A 15247-nucleotide genomic window follows, 5' to 3' on the forward strand; every position below is an offset into this window, starting at 1 on the left:
CGGGATCGAATCCCGGCCACGGCGGCCGCATTCCGATGGGGGCGAAATGCGAAAACACCCATGTACTTATATTTATGTGCGCGTTAAAGAACCCCAGGTGGTAGAAATTTCCGTAGTCCTCCACTACGGCATGTCTCATAATCAGAAAGTGATTTTGGCACGTAAAACCCAATGATCTTTTTTTCACGTGAGGTAAATTTAAAACATACCGGTCTGTTTCATCTACTTCATATCTTCTAAATATCCTTTCAGTTGAGTTAAGTTATGAGAAATCAGAAGCCTAAACATTGCCTTACAATGCTTTGCTTCAAATGTGAAGGCAAGTTTTACAATACTTGACCGTTTCAGTTGGACCACCCGGTTCTTGAATTCGTAAATTCGGTCGTTTTGCTTAACTAAAATTCAGAAATCATGAATACTGTTATGTTTATGTTTGTATGTGATGTATCAGGGTTGGTACTCTAGTTTAAGCATTGAAATGATCGCGAGCGACTCATGCCACGCATATAGCCACCAGGCTACTCTCGCACAATTTTTGTGCACCGTCATTGCTACCGTGTGCGTAGACCAACGTTCGCAATGTACTATCTCGCATTGATCAAGACCTCTAAAAAACTAAATCATCTTCTTCTGCTCACCTAGTAAGCATACGCCTCTGAGGTTGACGAGGGCACTGCTACTTTCTTTAAAGAATACAGACATTGGAAAACGGCTCTATTCTGAATTGTTATTGTGAAGTGTTATTGGTGTTCCTTTTGCTTCGCGTGATATTGTGTTGTGATCTTTTGCCCTGATAATGACGGCCTGTGCGTGCGTGTCTGAACCCCCCGTCACTCTGTACTTTCTGACCCTACTACTTCCCTATCCACCATTCCCCGGTGTAAGGTATCAAACCGGATTTCATTTTTTCTGGCTATTCTCTTTCCCCTTTCATTTCCTGCTCCACTTCCCTCACTTTGGGAATATATCTCTAGAGTTCGGTGTAAACAAAAAGAAGCTATTGGCATTTTTGTTTTCATTTCGAAAATGACCATTAGGCGCAGGATCCACCGACGAAAGTGATGATGATGAAGGTGGCAGTACCCATTTGCAGCAGCAGAGGCATGTGCACTTGCCGCTTTATAAGTTGGTGGTCCGAATACAGCGGAACGGTACACAGCCTGTCGCGCCGGAGTTAGCGAATACTGGAGGAGCACCAAGCATTCCCCAACGTCTTACAGGCCAACAACAAATGACCGGAGCAACTGCCACGAGTCCATCGGAGAGTCCACCACTGCACTCAGATACTGCACTCGAATCAGGAATTGCCCAACGTGGTAATCATTTTTCTTCATGGGGTCTATGTACCGAGAGGAAATAGCGAATTATGAAGGACGACCTACTTCCATTGGCGCTGTAATCAAACAGTTTGAATTATTGAACTTAAAAGGACCACGAAGTTTTAGCGTTTCTCCGTCGGTACTCGCTTCATTTTTAGCATAATATAAACTGATGTTGTAGAAAGTTCGAACTCAGTTGTGGTCGAGATACCGCATTGGGAATTCCAGGATAGCCAATGTGGCACTACCGTGTTGTCAGATCTGAAACAGATACCACAGTGGGACGAAATAGCATTTTGTACTTTATGTCAGCCTTTTTGACTGCAGTCGAGCATAACTATTGCTGAGAAATTACTAGAGGTACATAGAAATATTTTGTACCTCTGCGAATTATGACAACAAAAACGTTGAGCATTAAAATGTATCACGAATGTGTAAGTGCGCAGTTTGATGCAATGTTATATACTGTGTGGCATACAGTGATCTTGCTTGAGAAGAAAAGAATAGACCAGCACCGATTGCACTAGGGAGAGATACGTATATGCAACGGCAGGTTGGTTGCAAATGTAACCACAAAAAAGTACGTAGGTATTTATTGCAGAAGAACGCCACGAACATGAAAGGTGGTACATACTTTAAATGTCGGTTGATCGATTGATTGATTGTTTGCCGATGATTCTCGTATGAATCCAGGATGCATTAAGCTATTTGCATGATATCTAACGGTCCATTCGCATCGTATTAGGAGCTGTTGATGTGATGATCTTTGTTTGTTTCTGTTTGCTAAAGATGGACGGTGCACTGCCAATGTCTCGAAGGCCACGCCTTCCTGCAACTCGCCTATGTACTACTTCGATCAGAATACGCGGCTCTGCAGACGCACCTGCTCTGAACAGGCACCGTTTCAATCTAAATCGGAATGCGACGGCATATGCCGAAGCGGTAAGGAGACTTTGACACACACACATGCACGCATACGCACGCACACGCACGCACACGCACGCGCACGCACGCACGCACGCACGCGCACGCGCGCACACACACACACACAAGTAGTTAACACCGCGGGTGCACTTTAAAAAGAGCTGTACATTTCTACCGATAGTATTTGCCTACTCTATGCAAAGGGTGTAACTACACATAATATTTATCGTTATTCATAGACAAAAATATTACAGTTGCATCGCGCCATTAAATTATCCATACACGGAAGGTAAGCTTGCGCCAAATAGTTTCCCCAGTGTATATTAGGGCAAAAAATAATTACCTCAAATCAAGTCACGTTTTGCAACATTGTTAATGTGCCGATCATTGCATTGAAAGTGAAGAACATTTATGTTTGGGCGTATCATCTTCCACGATTTGCAGTGAAACACAAGAAAAATTTACATTCCAAATGAAACTAAAGCCAAATAGAGCGCCGATGGGAGCGGGCGTTCGGATTTACAAATTTTATCCAAGTGTCGCATTACTGCTACATAACAGTGGCATACCCAACGCTAAACAGCAATATCACTAATTGCGCTAACTTCGTACTCATACCGGACCTCAATTTAATGGCTTATGTAAAGAATGTGTATTTCTTTCACACAAACTATTCGAGCTCTCATCATTCTTGCATGCTTTATTTATGGTTTTACGAAGGACAAGAAATATTGTGTCATCAGTGTAAATTTAAATGCATAGATGCAATAGTATTGTCCTCCGCTTGTGAATAAAAAATGAGCAGTACGTTTTTCTGACCGGTATTTACATGTTCATCATTATACAATGTTTAAACTATAGTTCTTGTTTTAAACCTCAGGCCCTCCACAACAATTGTTATAATATTTACTCTTCAACATTAAATACGATGCAAGTTTCGCAAACAAAAGCAGTAGGCATGTAGATGAAGCTCAGTTTCCCTGTGGACTTTCTTTTTTCTTAATTAAGGATGTCAGAGCCGTTACAACTCAAGGGCTACTTAGGTATGAGACAAAACTAATACGGTTCAGACTTTCGAGCAATCTGACAAGCGGCAAATAACCTGTAACAGTTCCCTACAACGGTACGAATTGGGTCAACTAAAACTCAACATTTTTCTCTGCTCACCATTCAATGAGAGGTACTTCTTTTTATTTTATTTATATATCGTTTCTCAATGGAAGTATAAGTTAACAAAGCTGATCCCCTTCAAACTGCCCACATTGTGGCTGGTGACTACGCTCTGCTGCTCCTCTCAGACTCACATTTATAGGGCAATCTCAACAGCCCGAAATTTAGCTGGGACTGTAAAGATACCGTAAATGACAACCGATTTTGCATATTACGTGTGAGCATGTATTGCCCGCTTGTGAAATTGGCACGTTTGTTTAGGGCGAAATTTGATGATCATGATTTTTTGTTATGAACTCACATTGTGTGATTTCCAGTACTTTATTATTTTTGTTTTCGCATTAACAAATGATTTTTATCGGTTTAAATTCCAGTTCTTGTGTGTTTTGATAAACAGCGACCTCATCCCTGCAAGACCCATAGCAACAACGTTGTATATTACTTCGATGTTCAAAAAGGAAAGTGCTTTGCTAGAACAGGCTGTACTTACACAGGGAACAACTTTCCGACTATACAAGAGTGCAAGCGCACATGCGGTGCATGTAAGTACACAGAAAATATTTGGACTGCTGACGTACAAGATAGTCTGGGAAATCGTGGTTTTTTGTTGAGACAGCACAAATGCAAATTTGAAAATAGACTTTCCTGCATAAACATTAAACAACACCATTCGTCTCTACGAAAATGTGAACGAAAAAAGAAGTTGTTTCTACGTACATTTTAAATTACTCTATCTGGTCAAATTTGAATTCACAAAGTTTCAGTACCTTCTTCCATGAGGGATGGCCAAATCTTGACTTTCAAACAGCAATACCTTGATGGACTTTCAATATCGGAGGGGCACATAATTTGGCAAGTTTATGATTTTCATAATGAGAAATTTTTGTATTCCTTTCACTTGAAGCGTTGTTCTATAAGGAGCGAAATTTATAACGTGTTTATCCCTTTTAAGCGTTCGCTAGCTTTTCTCCAAGAAAAATTTTAACACTTTCACACCCAAATTCTGTTATTTTGAAAGGCTTTGTGGCCACGTTCGTTTTTCTTCCGTTGATGAGTATCACATTGTTGGAGATTTATAAAATGAAGATATCACTATGACGATCTTTTAATTCAGGACTGTCTTTATCTTTGTTTTGAGGGCTACATCGACTTGCTAAAATCGCAATGAAATTTTGTCTTTACAACAATTACAGAACAGAAGAACACAGGCATAGATCGAATTCATTGAGGAATATGTCTGAGGGTGCATTTCTTAGAAAATATAAATACCTTTTTAAAGAACTGGAGAATAACATAGATGGGCTCAGTTATAATTCAATCACGCCAATAAAATAGCTTGGGTTGCCTTTAGCTGTTTAAAGAAAATTATAACGGGAGTTTTCAAAGAATAGTTCCGTATATAGTGTTTCTAGGGTGCATATTAGGAGTGTTACTTCACTAACTTGATGATAACATGAATGAGACACTAGAAAAATACAATAAGTTGGAGAAAATTTCGCTCGGTAATGCGGTTCTAAATGTAAATATGCAGAAAATACATATGCGGCAATTTTCGTTCCAACTTTCAAAAACACCAGACGCAGGGTTCAAAGGGCAGACTGAAGTCAACAAAGATATTGCACTCTTTCCAAACAACGGGAGGCCATTCCAGCCGCTGAATCAAGGTGTGCCAAGCCACGAGACACCACCCCATATTACACATGAAGAAACAACTCACTCGCAAGGCTACTTCGCGCCGCCGAATAACAGACCAGGCTCCGCAATTCCAGAGGATGGCACAGCTTTGCCACCAAATACGCCACATGGAGGAGCGCCTGCATCTCCAGCGCTGGGCTTCGATATGCCGGCGATTATCGGCCCAGCGACACGTCCGGGAGGAAGTAAACCTGACACATCAGATGCGGCAATAGCATCGGCTATTCCACAGCAAGGTAAGACATGAAAATTAGTGTCCCCGTATCATGTAAACGGTGCACGAGGTACTTGATAAGGCGGTTTCTAATCGCCATAGGCATTAAAATTCTCATTCTATTTACCTAGTCGCCTAAATTCGTCTTCACCAACTCGTGTGTCACCCTGCTAGCACGTTGATTTCACGTCGTCAGGTTGCCTTCTGACAACGTACATGAAACCGTAAGCAGTCTTATTAGACTTATAAACAAACCACGGCCGGTTGGGCTGCGTCACTAAGCAAGAGTTTGTGGACGATTGCCTTGTAAGGCAAAGAGAAATAAGCGATGTCGCCTGGGAGGCGCCATTAAGAGGTCGAGTTTTCAAGACAGTAGATACCACGATGAGAACAAATCCTGAAAAGCTAGTCATGTCAATTCCAGAGTAGCTTAAGTAGTACATTAACTGCCGAGCTTCGTGGCCATCAGGTGATTTGATGCCATGCCTAAAAATTCATTTCTAGTAACTCTTCCTACTGCTGATAAGGCGTCCACTTCGTCATGTGATATGTTCTTAGCGAACGAATGAACAGCTACAGTTTCGCCCACTCTTGATAGATACTATATAAAATAGGAACCGAATTCTTACCTTTGCTAAATATCCCCCAGCGCACTGCCACCAAGGAGCCAACTATCCAGGTGTGCTCGCGTTTCGCGAACACTAGACGAGGTCGAACGGCAATTTGTCATTTGTAATACCTAATTTTTTCGCACAGATGTGCGTAAGGAGTCTTGCTCACTCGTGTGAAAAACTGTGACATGTCCAGAAAAGAAACTCTAGCAGTACACCTAGTTCGTTCAATTTTTCAGGTCTGCAGTTGACATACCAACATGCATCCATTTTTAGCTAATAAGGTGGGATATGATCAATTTACTACAAAAGCTTTGTTATTCTAAGCTTTCCACTGTTTGATTAGTGAATAAAATACCCGTAGATTATTACATGATTGATGGTGCATCGCGCCATCCCCGCATTTGTTTATTTTTGTACCCGCACTTCGTGCAGACCGTAATTCTTGGCCGGTTGTGGCCGAACCGCAAACTATCTACTACAGGCGTGACGCCAGGAGATGGATTTTCTGTTCCAGATAAGTCAGGCAGAAACATACACTCCCCGTATGCGGAGATGGGCAGCATGTCTGTCTTATGAAGCAGCAGGTCTGCGTTCCATCGTCTATCGGAATACGAGACTCACCTTTGTGGTCGACTCGTGATTCATTTTAAGAACCTGCAGCTCTATGACGTAGCCATAATTCACGGCCGATGGGCGTTTCCGCATTCAACCTCTATCAGATTGTCGCTGCCGTAGCGAAAACCTAACCAGCGGCCTAGAAGAACAGAACTATGAAATACGGCATATCTCAGCAGTTCTCGCGTGTGGTGTGACGTCATCTTCGTCGTGAGAATGCTGACCGTTTACTGCATTGAATCCCTGCTTTAAAAAAAAAAAAAACATGCTTGCCAGGTGTAACAAGAGACAATGTTGTGAAGACACGAGGTCGGTCACACAAACAACTTTGCAATATATGGCTCACCAAACACGAAAGCGGCGTTTATGTACAACGCTAGTGCCAACACTTCGAAGCCTTAGAATGGTGTCTTAGCTAAGGACGAAGTACTTTTTGTAGAAACCATTGAAGCATTATGCTGATACAGCTGTTCTGACTGGTGGAATTTACACGAAATTGTGAGACAGCTGGATTAATAAAAGAATAAATTGGGCCTGTGCGACGTGCGTTTCAAAATATTCTTGCAAGGTTCGGGCTAATTTTCAGCAATATGAAGTATGCAGTCCAGTTTCCAAATTGTGCAAATGAATTTTAGAAAGCAGTCTGACGGACACACGGCATATTCAAGAATACCATTTCAATTAAAGCTAGAGTCGCACAAATACATGCAGCTATTTTTTCTTCCGTCTGCACAGGCGTCTTAGTTTGATTTTATGAATTCTGTAGCTCTTTGATAGGTGAAGTACCATTACGATAAGAGCAGGCCAAAGAATTGTCCAATGAATAAACCAGCTTTCAAAGTGAAAAGATGTACAAAGTGCACCTCTGGCTCGAAAGTATGGGATGATGAATTAATTTTATTTTTACTGCTTGGTGAGATCGCATATGTCATCCATACCACACATTTGACAACTTTTCAAATATCGTTCGCGAGCGCAATTTCTCGGTTGTTCTAAATTCCGCAAAAGAATACAGAATAAATAGCCTTCGCAAAATTTGCCCAATTTCAATTTACGAGTAAAACGCGGTTGAGGTCAGTATCATCGACTGAGTAAGCACAAGGCTAAAGATTTTGGGGTAATGCCTAGATTGCCGGGATAGCCAATGTCCTTGCTCAAATCCACGTTGTTTTAAGCCAGTGTAAATAATGAGAACATTTAACAGGTAATCTGGCTCTACTCTCTTTTATTCCTTGCGTAGATTTCAGTGCTTTATTGTTACTAAAAGCTGGTAAATAATTTCCTAACATAGCGCGCAGCTCGAAGCCAACTAATAAATCATCAAAGAAATGAAAACCAGCTTTATTTAGTTGGTCGTATCGCAGTTCCTCTAAGAATTTCATGTAATGTTCTAATCTTTTCGCATACATGTTGAAAATTCATTACTTTCTGGAGCACTATACAGCACTCAAAGAGGTGCAAGCAGATCTTAATACAAGGGCATGTTTTGCAGTGTCCTTCATTGATCTTTACATAGGTGTTGTAATATGAAACTTTTATTTTCAAGCGTTTTCTTCCATAGAAGCGTGATGGGTTCGGAGAAAACAGGTCTGAAAATCGGGAAAATCGAACCGCCTGTGTGTGCTGTTTGAGCATTTAGTGACAAAGTGGCAGTTTATGTGTTATAATGCCAGGAAAAACACCCTAGATATTTTCTTCGGATAATTTTCACTCGTCTGTGTATGGGACGTTTTCAAATTAATTAGAAAAAGTGTGTACTCTAGCAAGCCAAGAACTTAGTCACAATGAACTAAGGAATTTTTATTAGGTAGTTGACTGGAAACAAGGGAAGAGTGGAGCCTAAGCAACTAGGAATGCTAAAGAAAGCAACACTGGATGGGCAACTCAGCTGTCCGAATGTTTCAATGAAATGCTGTGCCATGTAATGCGCAATCTTGTAGGTAAAACACTTATGAAGATCCACCACACATGCAAGAATAAATACGAAGCGGAGCCTATGATAAGCAATTTTATAAATACGTTGTAGTTAACGGCAAAGCGTTGACTTTGGCGATGACAGGTGTATGCAGAAAATAGTAGGACATGTTTAAAACAAAATTTTGTAATTTTTTACCTCTTGTCTCGTAGGGTCATTGTACGTCTTGTACCACAGTGGTACCCACTGGATGATAATATCAATGTAGTGAGTAATAAAAAGAATTCGTACTATATAAATAGTTATTATGCGAACAGATCTTTGTGCTTAAGATATATGGGTGAGTCAACATCATGTCTTCGTATTTTATGCAGCACTCATACGTGTTCGAATATACATTGCCTTGATGATTGGCCAAGATCTTGGACAGACTGAGTGGGTAAATGAAAGAAAATAAAGTAAATCAAGGAATGCGGTAAATATAATTATCCGTTGCGTTAACAGGTTCGTGTGCTTTACAGATGCCTGTGAGCCGACAATACATGTTCAGGTTTTAGGTAACAAGTTATTTTTGGAAACGCAATGGAGAACTGTACATCCGTGGTTAGCATACGACGTTTATATAAGGCGATTCGCAGGTACCTTCAAGCAACCTTCTGCATATATATACATATATATATCTGTGGTTAGCATAATTTGGTATGGTATGCTTATTATGGTATGCTAACCGTGCCATGCTATCCACGGTGTATATATCATAAAGTATCGGCCAGCAGAAAAAAGTGCTAACAAAGTCTACGATTGCTCCCATAAATATAAAGCGTCTGTCACAATGAAGCCAGAATGTCTGAATGCGATATGATGATGAATATGATGAACATAACATACGCCTCAATTGCAGCAGAAAAGATTGCCTAGAGAAGTTCAATATAATTTCATTTCAAAAAGAAATAGCATTTATCGAAAATTATGCCGAATGAATATATTGTGGGATTTAGTATTACAGTCGGATGCCATAAATATAAACACGGTTGTAAATAATAGTGGTTTCTGTGCTCATCAAAAATATTTCGTAATGTCTGTTTTTAAATTTTGATAAACTATTCTCGACATTTTTTGTTTATTTCTGCGGAAGATCACAGGTGCTCTGTTGCTGTACCCAAAGAAACAGACATGTCTTGCAAGGCACAAATGTATTATTTCGATTCGAGGACCCGCCTTTGCAACCCTACATGTTCAGAAATGGCTCCATTTGTATCAAGAACGGGATGCATTAGGAACTGTCGAAGTGGTAAGGATAATACCATCAATTATAATTTGCTACTCTCATTTCAGGACCGCAGCACATGACTGGAATCAGCAGGTGTGTTGAACTGAATATGACGACAGGATTGAATCTACAGAATAAACGGATAGAGTCTACAACAGCAATATAGGCGAAATGGAACGGTAGGCAGAGTTGAATGAGATTAAGGCTTCGGTCCAGACAGGTTAGGCTGTTCACAAGTGTAGGAAAGGGGTGACTGATAAGAGATGATGATGATCTGCGATATTTATGGCGCAGCAGCTGTGCAGGCTATAATGCGCCAAACACAGCTGATAAGAAAGAAAGTGTTTCTGCAGACTACTTATAAATGGCTGATTTCGGTACAAAGAAGCCATTTTGCTTCCTCAAGCCAACGCTGCAATATAAAGTTAGTAGAACCTCCCCGCCTTTACCTGTGCTTATAAGTATGTTCAAATTATACCGAAGTTATTTTTGATGTTTCATGTCACAGGCATTGCATATTAATGTACACTTACGACCCGCCGTAGTTCTTCAGCGGCTATGGTGTTGCGCTACTTAGTATGAGGTCGCGGGATCAAATCCTGGCTACGGCGGCAGCATTTCAATAGGAGCGGTATGCAAGAACACCCGTATGTTTACATTTAAATGCACTATGGCGTGCCTCATAATGAAATGGTGGTTCTGGCAAGCAACACTCCATTATTTACTTTATTTAGTATATTTACGTCTATTAGTGCAGGGCACGCCTGTGAACGCGGACGCAAGAACGCAAAAGCGAAGTTAGTATCGTTCTTTTCACGCTATTTGTGTCTTTCTTAGCACGTCAGGCTTTCCGCACAATATAATCGTAACAAATTGCTCAACTTCTTCTTGTTGTCAGGTGTGCTCAGTTACTCTTGCATAATTTTACCGGTGAAATGCTTGTTGACTCGCAGCGTATAGTATCATAAACACGCTACCGGGTTTATGCCGCCAGATGTATTACAATATCTCAGCATCTTAATTGCTAATCACACTTTGTTAAATATGAGAGTGCGAAAAAAGAGGAATCAAGTTTCAGATGATTACCGAGAGTTATCATCAATCACTCCCAAATTTCTCAGCTGCTGCAATCGCTAAAGAATCAAGAGTGCATTCCTGGCTTGAAACCAGTTTCAGCGTATTTCTTTCTCCACCTAATGAAAGCCAAGCGTCCTGAAGTGCTATAATTGCCCTCATGCCATGTTACTAAAACACGCAGCATTCATATCGCCTAAACTCGTCACAAATAAATATTGGTTGCACAATATTTATTTAAATATTCTCATAGTGAACACTACATTAATTGGTAAACACAAATTGAGGGAGGCTTCTACGGGTAATGGCTGATTTTATGTAAGCGGGAAGCTTTGATTACTTGAAGTAAACAGGGTGCTCAGTGCCGGAAAGGCACTGCGTGTCTAAACAAACATAGAGGATTATATATTTTATTTACTATAGTAGCTTTTCTAACATATTCCAGTAAGGTGCAACAATAGTGTGTTCATGAAAATGAGAAAACGTGTCTATTGAAACATTACTGAAACTTTGGGCGAATAAACTGGAACAAAGGAACCTACATGTGATATGCTATATGCAAGATGTAGGTGCGAATTGCATAAGAACATGTGTCATGTTGTCTGACGTAGCTAGCAATGCATCTTATGTAGAGGCATTTGTATCGTCGTAACAACCAGCCACTACCGGTTTACGTAAACAACGCATGTCCTCCCAGTTTATTCCCAATTTTCAACTGAACATGTCGTCTAATATAGCGAATGTGTATGATGAGTTAATAAATATTAAGCAAATCTTACTAATTTTATGCGCGTTCTCCAGGTCTAAATCAAAGGTGCACTCCGTTAACGTTTCCTAGGTTTTTGGTAGAATTAGTTACTGGTCTAAGTAATATACAACACTAATACCTGTAACATTACAGAAAACCCCAGCATGATACATGATCAACACTTCTTCATTATCTATATTACCAATCTCATACCTTATTTACAGCGCCGCCGTGTGTAATACAAACTAAATAACTTCACAAGAAAACGGTACTTTCTCGTCGGGACACATAACAGCTCGTGCGATTTTAGCCTTAGAACAAACACGTGAGCTTCTTTAGACTATCCTAATTCATGAGAGCTTCTTATTTTCTCGCAATGTAGTTCTCGTCTGCTTCGTTAAGCGCCTTCCTAACATTTGCGGAGGCAACCGCAAGATCACGGTGTACTACTACAACCCTCGCAAAGGGAGATGCTTTGTTGGGAAAGGCTGCACATACCAAGGGAACAACTTTCCTACCTTAGGCGAGTGCCAACGAACGTGTGGTGCATGTGAGTATTATTTTACTTCCTTTATGAATGTCTCAGTGCAATCTGTTTTCTTAGGTTTCTTTTCTTTTAATGGGGGGAGGAGACGGTTATGAAAGTACCCAGCAATAATCTTTCACGACACTTAGTTCTGTATTTGGCAGTTTCTCGCGAAGAAAAAGGTATGTGTACAATATAAAATGTTAAAAAGCTAAACATGGGCTTTGCGGCCTGGAGTGAGAAGTGTTTGATGGCGGCACCCAGCAATTGATTTATGTTAGCATTCACATAACCTCCTACCTTAGGAGTACCTAACACGACAGCTTCCACGTCCGCCTTTCGTTATAACTTGTGGATTCAGCCTGTGCAATCTAAACAACATTCTGACGAAGTCTTTCCTATGTTTGAAAAGTGGGCCACATCAATATCTTTACATTGAATTATTGTGAACGAGCATGCTTATAATGACTGCCTGCGCATGACTCTATTTCTTCTAAATGTCCTAAACAGCAATGTCTTCAGGATACAATTGCAAATATCAAGACGCTGCACACTTATACGATCAGCGTGGTCATTTAAGATCTTCGAAATGCGAACAAAGAGTCACACTCTGTTTAACAGCAGTATGTGATTTTTGATTATTTACCAGAAGTGAGCTGAATCCCTATATAGTGTGCGGCATCTACCAACAATGAACACAAAAATAGAGGATATAATTTCATAATTTGTACAAGTATATACAATTGCTACATATTGCACTTTCACTTGAAATCTTATTTTGTTATGTCGTTGTCTCGTCCGAAATATTAATAATCGTTCCGAAAGGCTATGATTTTCTAGGTGTTTAAAAAGAAGGCTCTTTATACCATGCTGTTATTATTATCCCTGTGACCATTCATTAACGTTGCGGGCATAGAGTGCACTCTTCGTTATATAGTTTTGGCTCAAAACCAAGACTACATAGAAGTGAGCTACAAATAAAGTACTGTGCAAATTCGAAGTAGTGAATTGATCGTAGTAAATAGGCGCATCGTTTCTTTTGACTTGTATTGGGGTCCACTCAATCGCGCTTAGAAATGTTCTAGTGACTAGAAATTTTCATCAGGTAAGCTACACTGATCTTTCATCATTAGCGATGATAAGTATACAACGAGCAGAATTCCAGTTTTTTATTTGAACTGGTACATTTCATTCGCACGAGATGCAGATGTAAAATAAATTCCACGTGTTGATCAATGTCGTAATATATACCAGCGCTTTGTTAGTTTTCGGAATTTGTTTGCCTTAACACGGTACGAAGGCAATCGCACGTTTTGTTGATTGGCTCTATAAAAACCCAGAGCTAGAGTTCATGAAGAAACAACTTAGATCCCCGGGCTATATCTATGATGTTCTCTTGTCATTTATTTAAGTTTATGTATGTTACGCATTTCTAAAACGAAATGTCATATTCAGGAAGTCATTATCTGTAACATTTACTAAAAAAATTAATTCTTGATACAGTCACAGGCTTAGAGGAGCCCAGTGAAGAAGAGAATGGCAACGGGAACACAGACAGTACCAGTGAGCCACCGCTAGAACAACCTGAAGAACCTGTGACGGAGCAGATGCCAAGTACCACACCTCTGCCAACCGTGACGGAGCAGATGCCAAGTACCACACCTGTGCCAACCGTGACAGAACTGGTGCCAAGTACCCCACCTGTACCAACCATACCACCCATGCCCGAACCTCCGAGACCCGGAATTGTTTCCTGGGTACCACAAAACGGTAGGATATAAGAAGAGACTTGCATTGTAAAGCAGTCAAAATGACTGGCGCGCAGGTTAATCAGAGTGAAGTAATGTACTTACATGGGAGTACGTTGCCTCCATTATCGCGAATAGCGAGTTTATTGGCAATCACATTTTATTGTGCTGCACGCATCGTTAATGCTGCATCCGAAATATTGCAGAGCCAGTCAGAGTGCTGCCACCGACAAGCACGTCTACGCGAACGACGCCACCAACGACTCAGCCCTTCGAAACCGGGATAATGCCAGCAGTCCCTCATCATGGTATGATATTTGTACAGAGAAGCATACAGAGAATTCACCTTCCCACCTGTAGGGTAGCAAACTGGACTCAGTATGGTTAACCTCCCCTGCCTTTTCTTTCTCTCTTCTTTCTCTCTTTCTCTGTGTCTGTGAAGCAAAAGAATTGAAGGATTACATTATGTTACTGAGAATCAAATTATTCGAATTTTATTGGCAGCAAGTGTACTTGCATAAAAGGAGAAATATCAATATTAACGGGAAATAAGAAATTTAATTCGACTTCATTGCTACCTACCATAGCGAAGGAAAAAGAATTTTTCTGAATATTCAAACTATGCCTCCGTTAGTCAATGCCGCAGGTGGGGGCCTAGTAATGTATTTTACAAGTAAAAGAAAGAATGAATGAATGATTGTATAAATAAATAAATGAATAAATAAATAAGCTTTTCACATCACTTCTTTCTTTGCATACATATTTCTCCAAACGTGTGAACATGTTGCCGAAGTAAGAAATCTACAGACGATATTCGTACCTTTCTCGTGCATGTAGATTTGGTTTACATCCCCGTGTTAGGAGGCCAACAAAATAAAACATATACGCCTATTGTTTCGATGAATGCATATATTCATCGTCTCTTTTTCCCTCTCTCTTTGTGAAGATTCAAGGTGCATCATATTTTTTCCCGGATCGCCAAACGACTACTGCAAAGCTCGAAGATTTTACTTCGACAGTAGGCGCCGTCTGTGTATGCCTACCTGCTCAAAATGGGCACCATTTGAGTCAAGATCTGAGTGCAATGGCTTGTGTAGAAGCGGTAAGGGACTTTATTTTCATCTATTTGCTTTCAATCTCAACCATATGTTCATCGGCATGCTGGTTCCTCTGGCTCCTGTAAAGATGATTTTTTATGTATGTATGAAAAAAATCTATTCGTCGATATCACTCATTCAGTAAATTGTATGTCCCCCTACTTATTTGCTTAGTGACAAACCAATGTACGATCTGCTTATTAGTGGTAATTGTGATATATCAATGCCCGTCAAGAATTATAAAGCAGAAGCATGTACAGCCGACGAAATAAGTGAAAATGCCTAATGTTCCTTTACACCCACTGGGCACGCGGAAGC

General features: G+C 40.4%; 1 protein-coding gene and 1 long non-coding RNA gene across 3 annotated transcripts in view; one reads left to right on the top strand and one right to left on the bottom strand.

Moving 5' to 3' along the window:
• The window catches only part of LOC129380638 (uncharacterized), a 251218-nt gene that overhangs the window by 190049 nt on the left and 45922 nt on the right, over positions 1-15247 (bottom strand). The window lies entirely within an intron of this gene.
• LOC126543116 (uncharacterized) overlaps positions 1-15247 on the top strand; it is a 48595-nt gene that overhangs the window by 24552 nt on the left and 8796 nt on the right. The window contains exons 4-12 of one of the 2 annotated variants that reach the window (XM_050190262.3): positions 1038-1316; positions 2109-2261; positions 3788-3955; positions 4991-5344; positions 9602-9757; positions 11941-12108; positions 13588-13854; positions 14039-14140; positions 14779-14934. In XM_050190262.3, coding sequence (XP_050046219.3) covers positions 1038-1316; positions 2109-2261; positions 3788-3955; positions 4991-5344; positions 9602-9757; positions 11941-12108; positions 13588-13854; positions 14039-14140; positions 14779-14934 — 1803 coding nt within the window. The remainder of the gene's footprint in view (positions 1-1037; positions 1317-2108; positions 2262-3787; positions 3956-4990; positions 5345-9601; positions 9758-11940; positions 12109-13587; positions 13855-14038; positions 14141-14778; positions 14935-15247) is intronic. The other variant, XM_055062281.2, reaches the window with a different exon arrangement.

The sequence above is a fragment of the Dermacentor andersoni genome, chromosome 10 (assembly GCF_023375885.2).
Source record: "Dermacentor andersoni chromosome 10, qqDerAnde1_hic_scaffold, whole genome shotgun sequence".
NCBI classification, from domain to species: Eukaryota; Metazoa; Arthropoda; class Arachnida; order Ixodida; family Ixodidae; genus Dermacentor; species Dermacentor andersoni.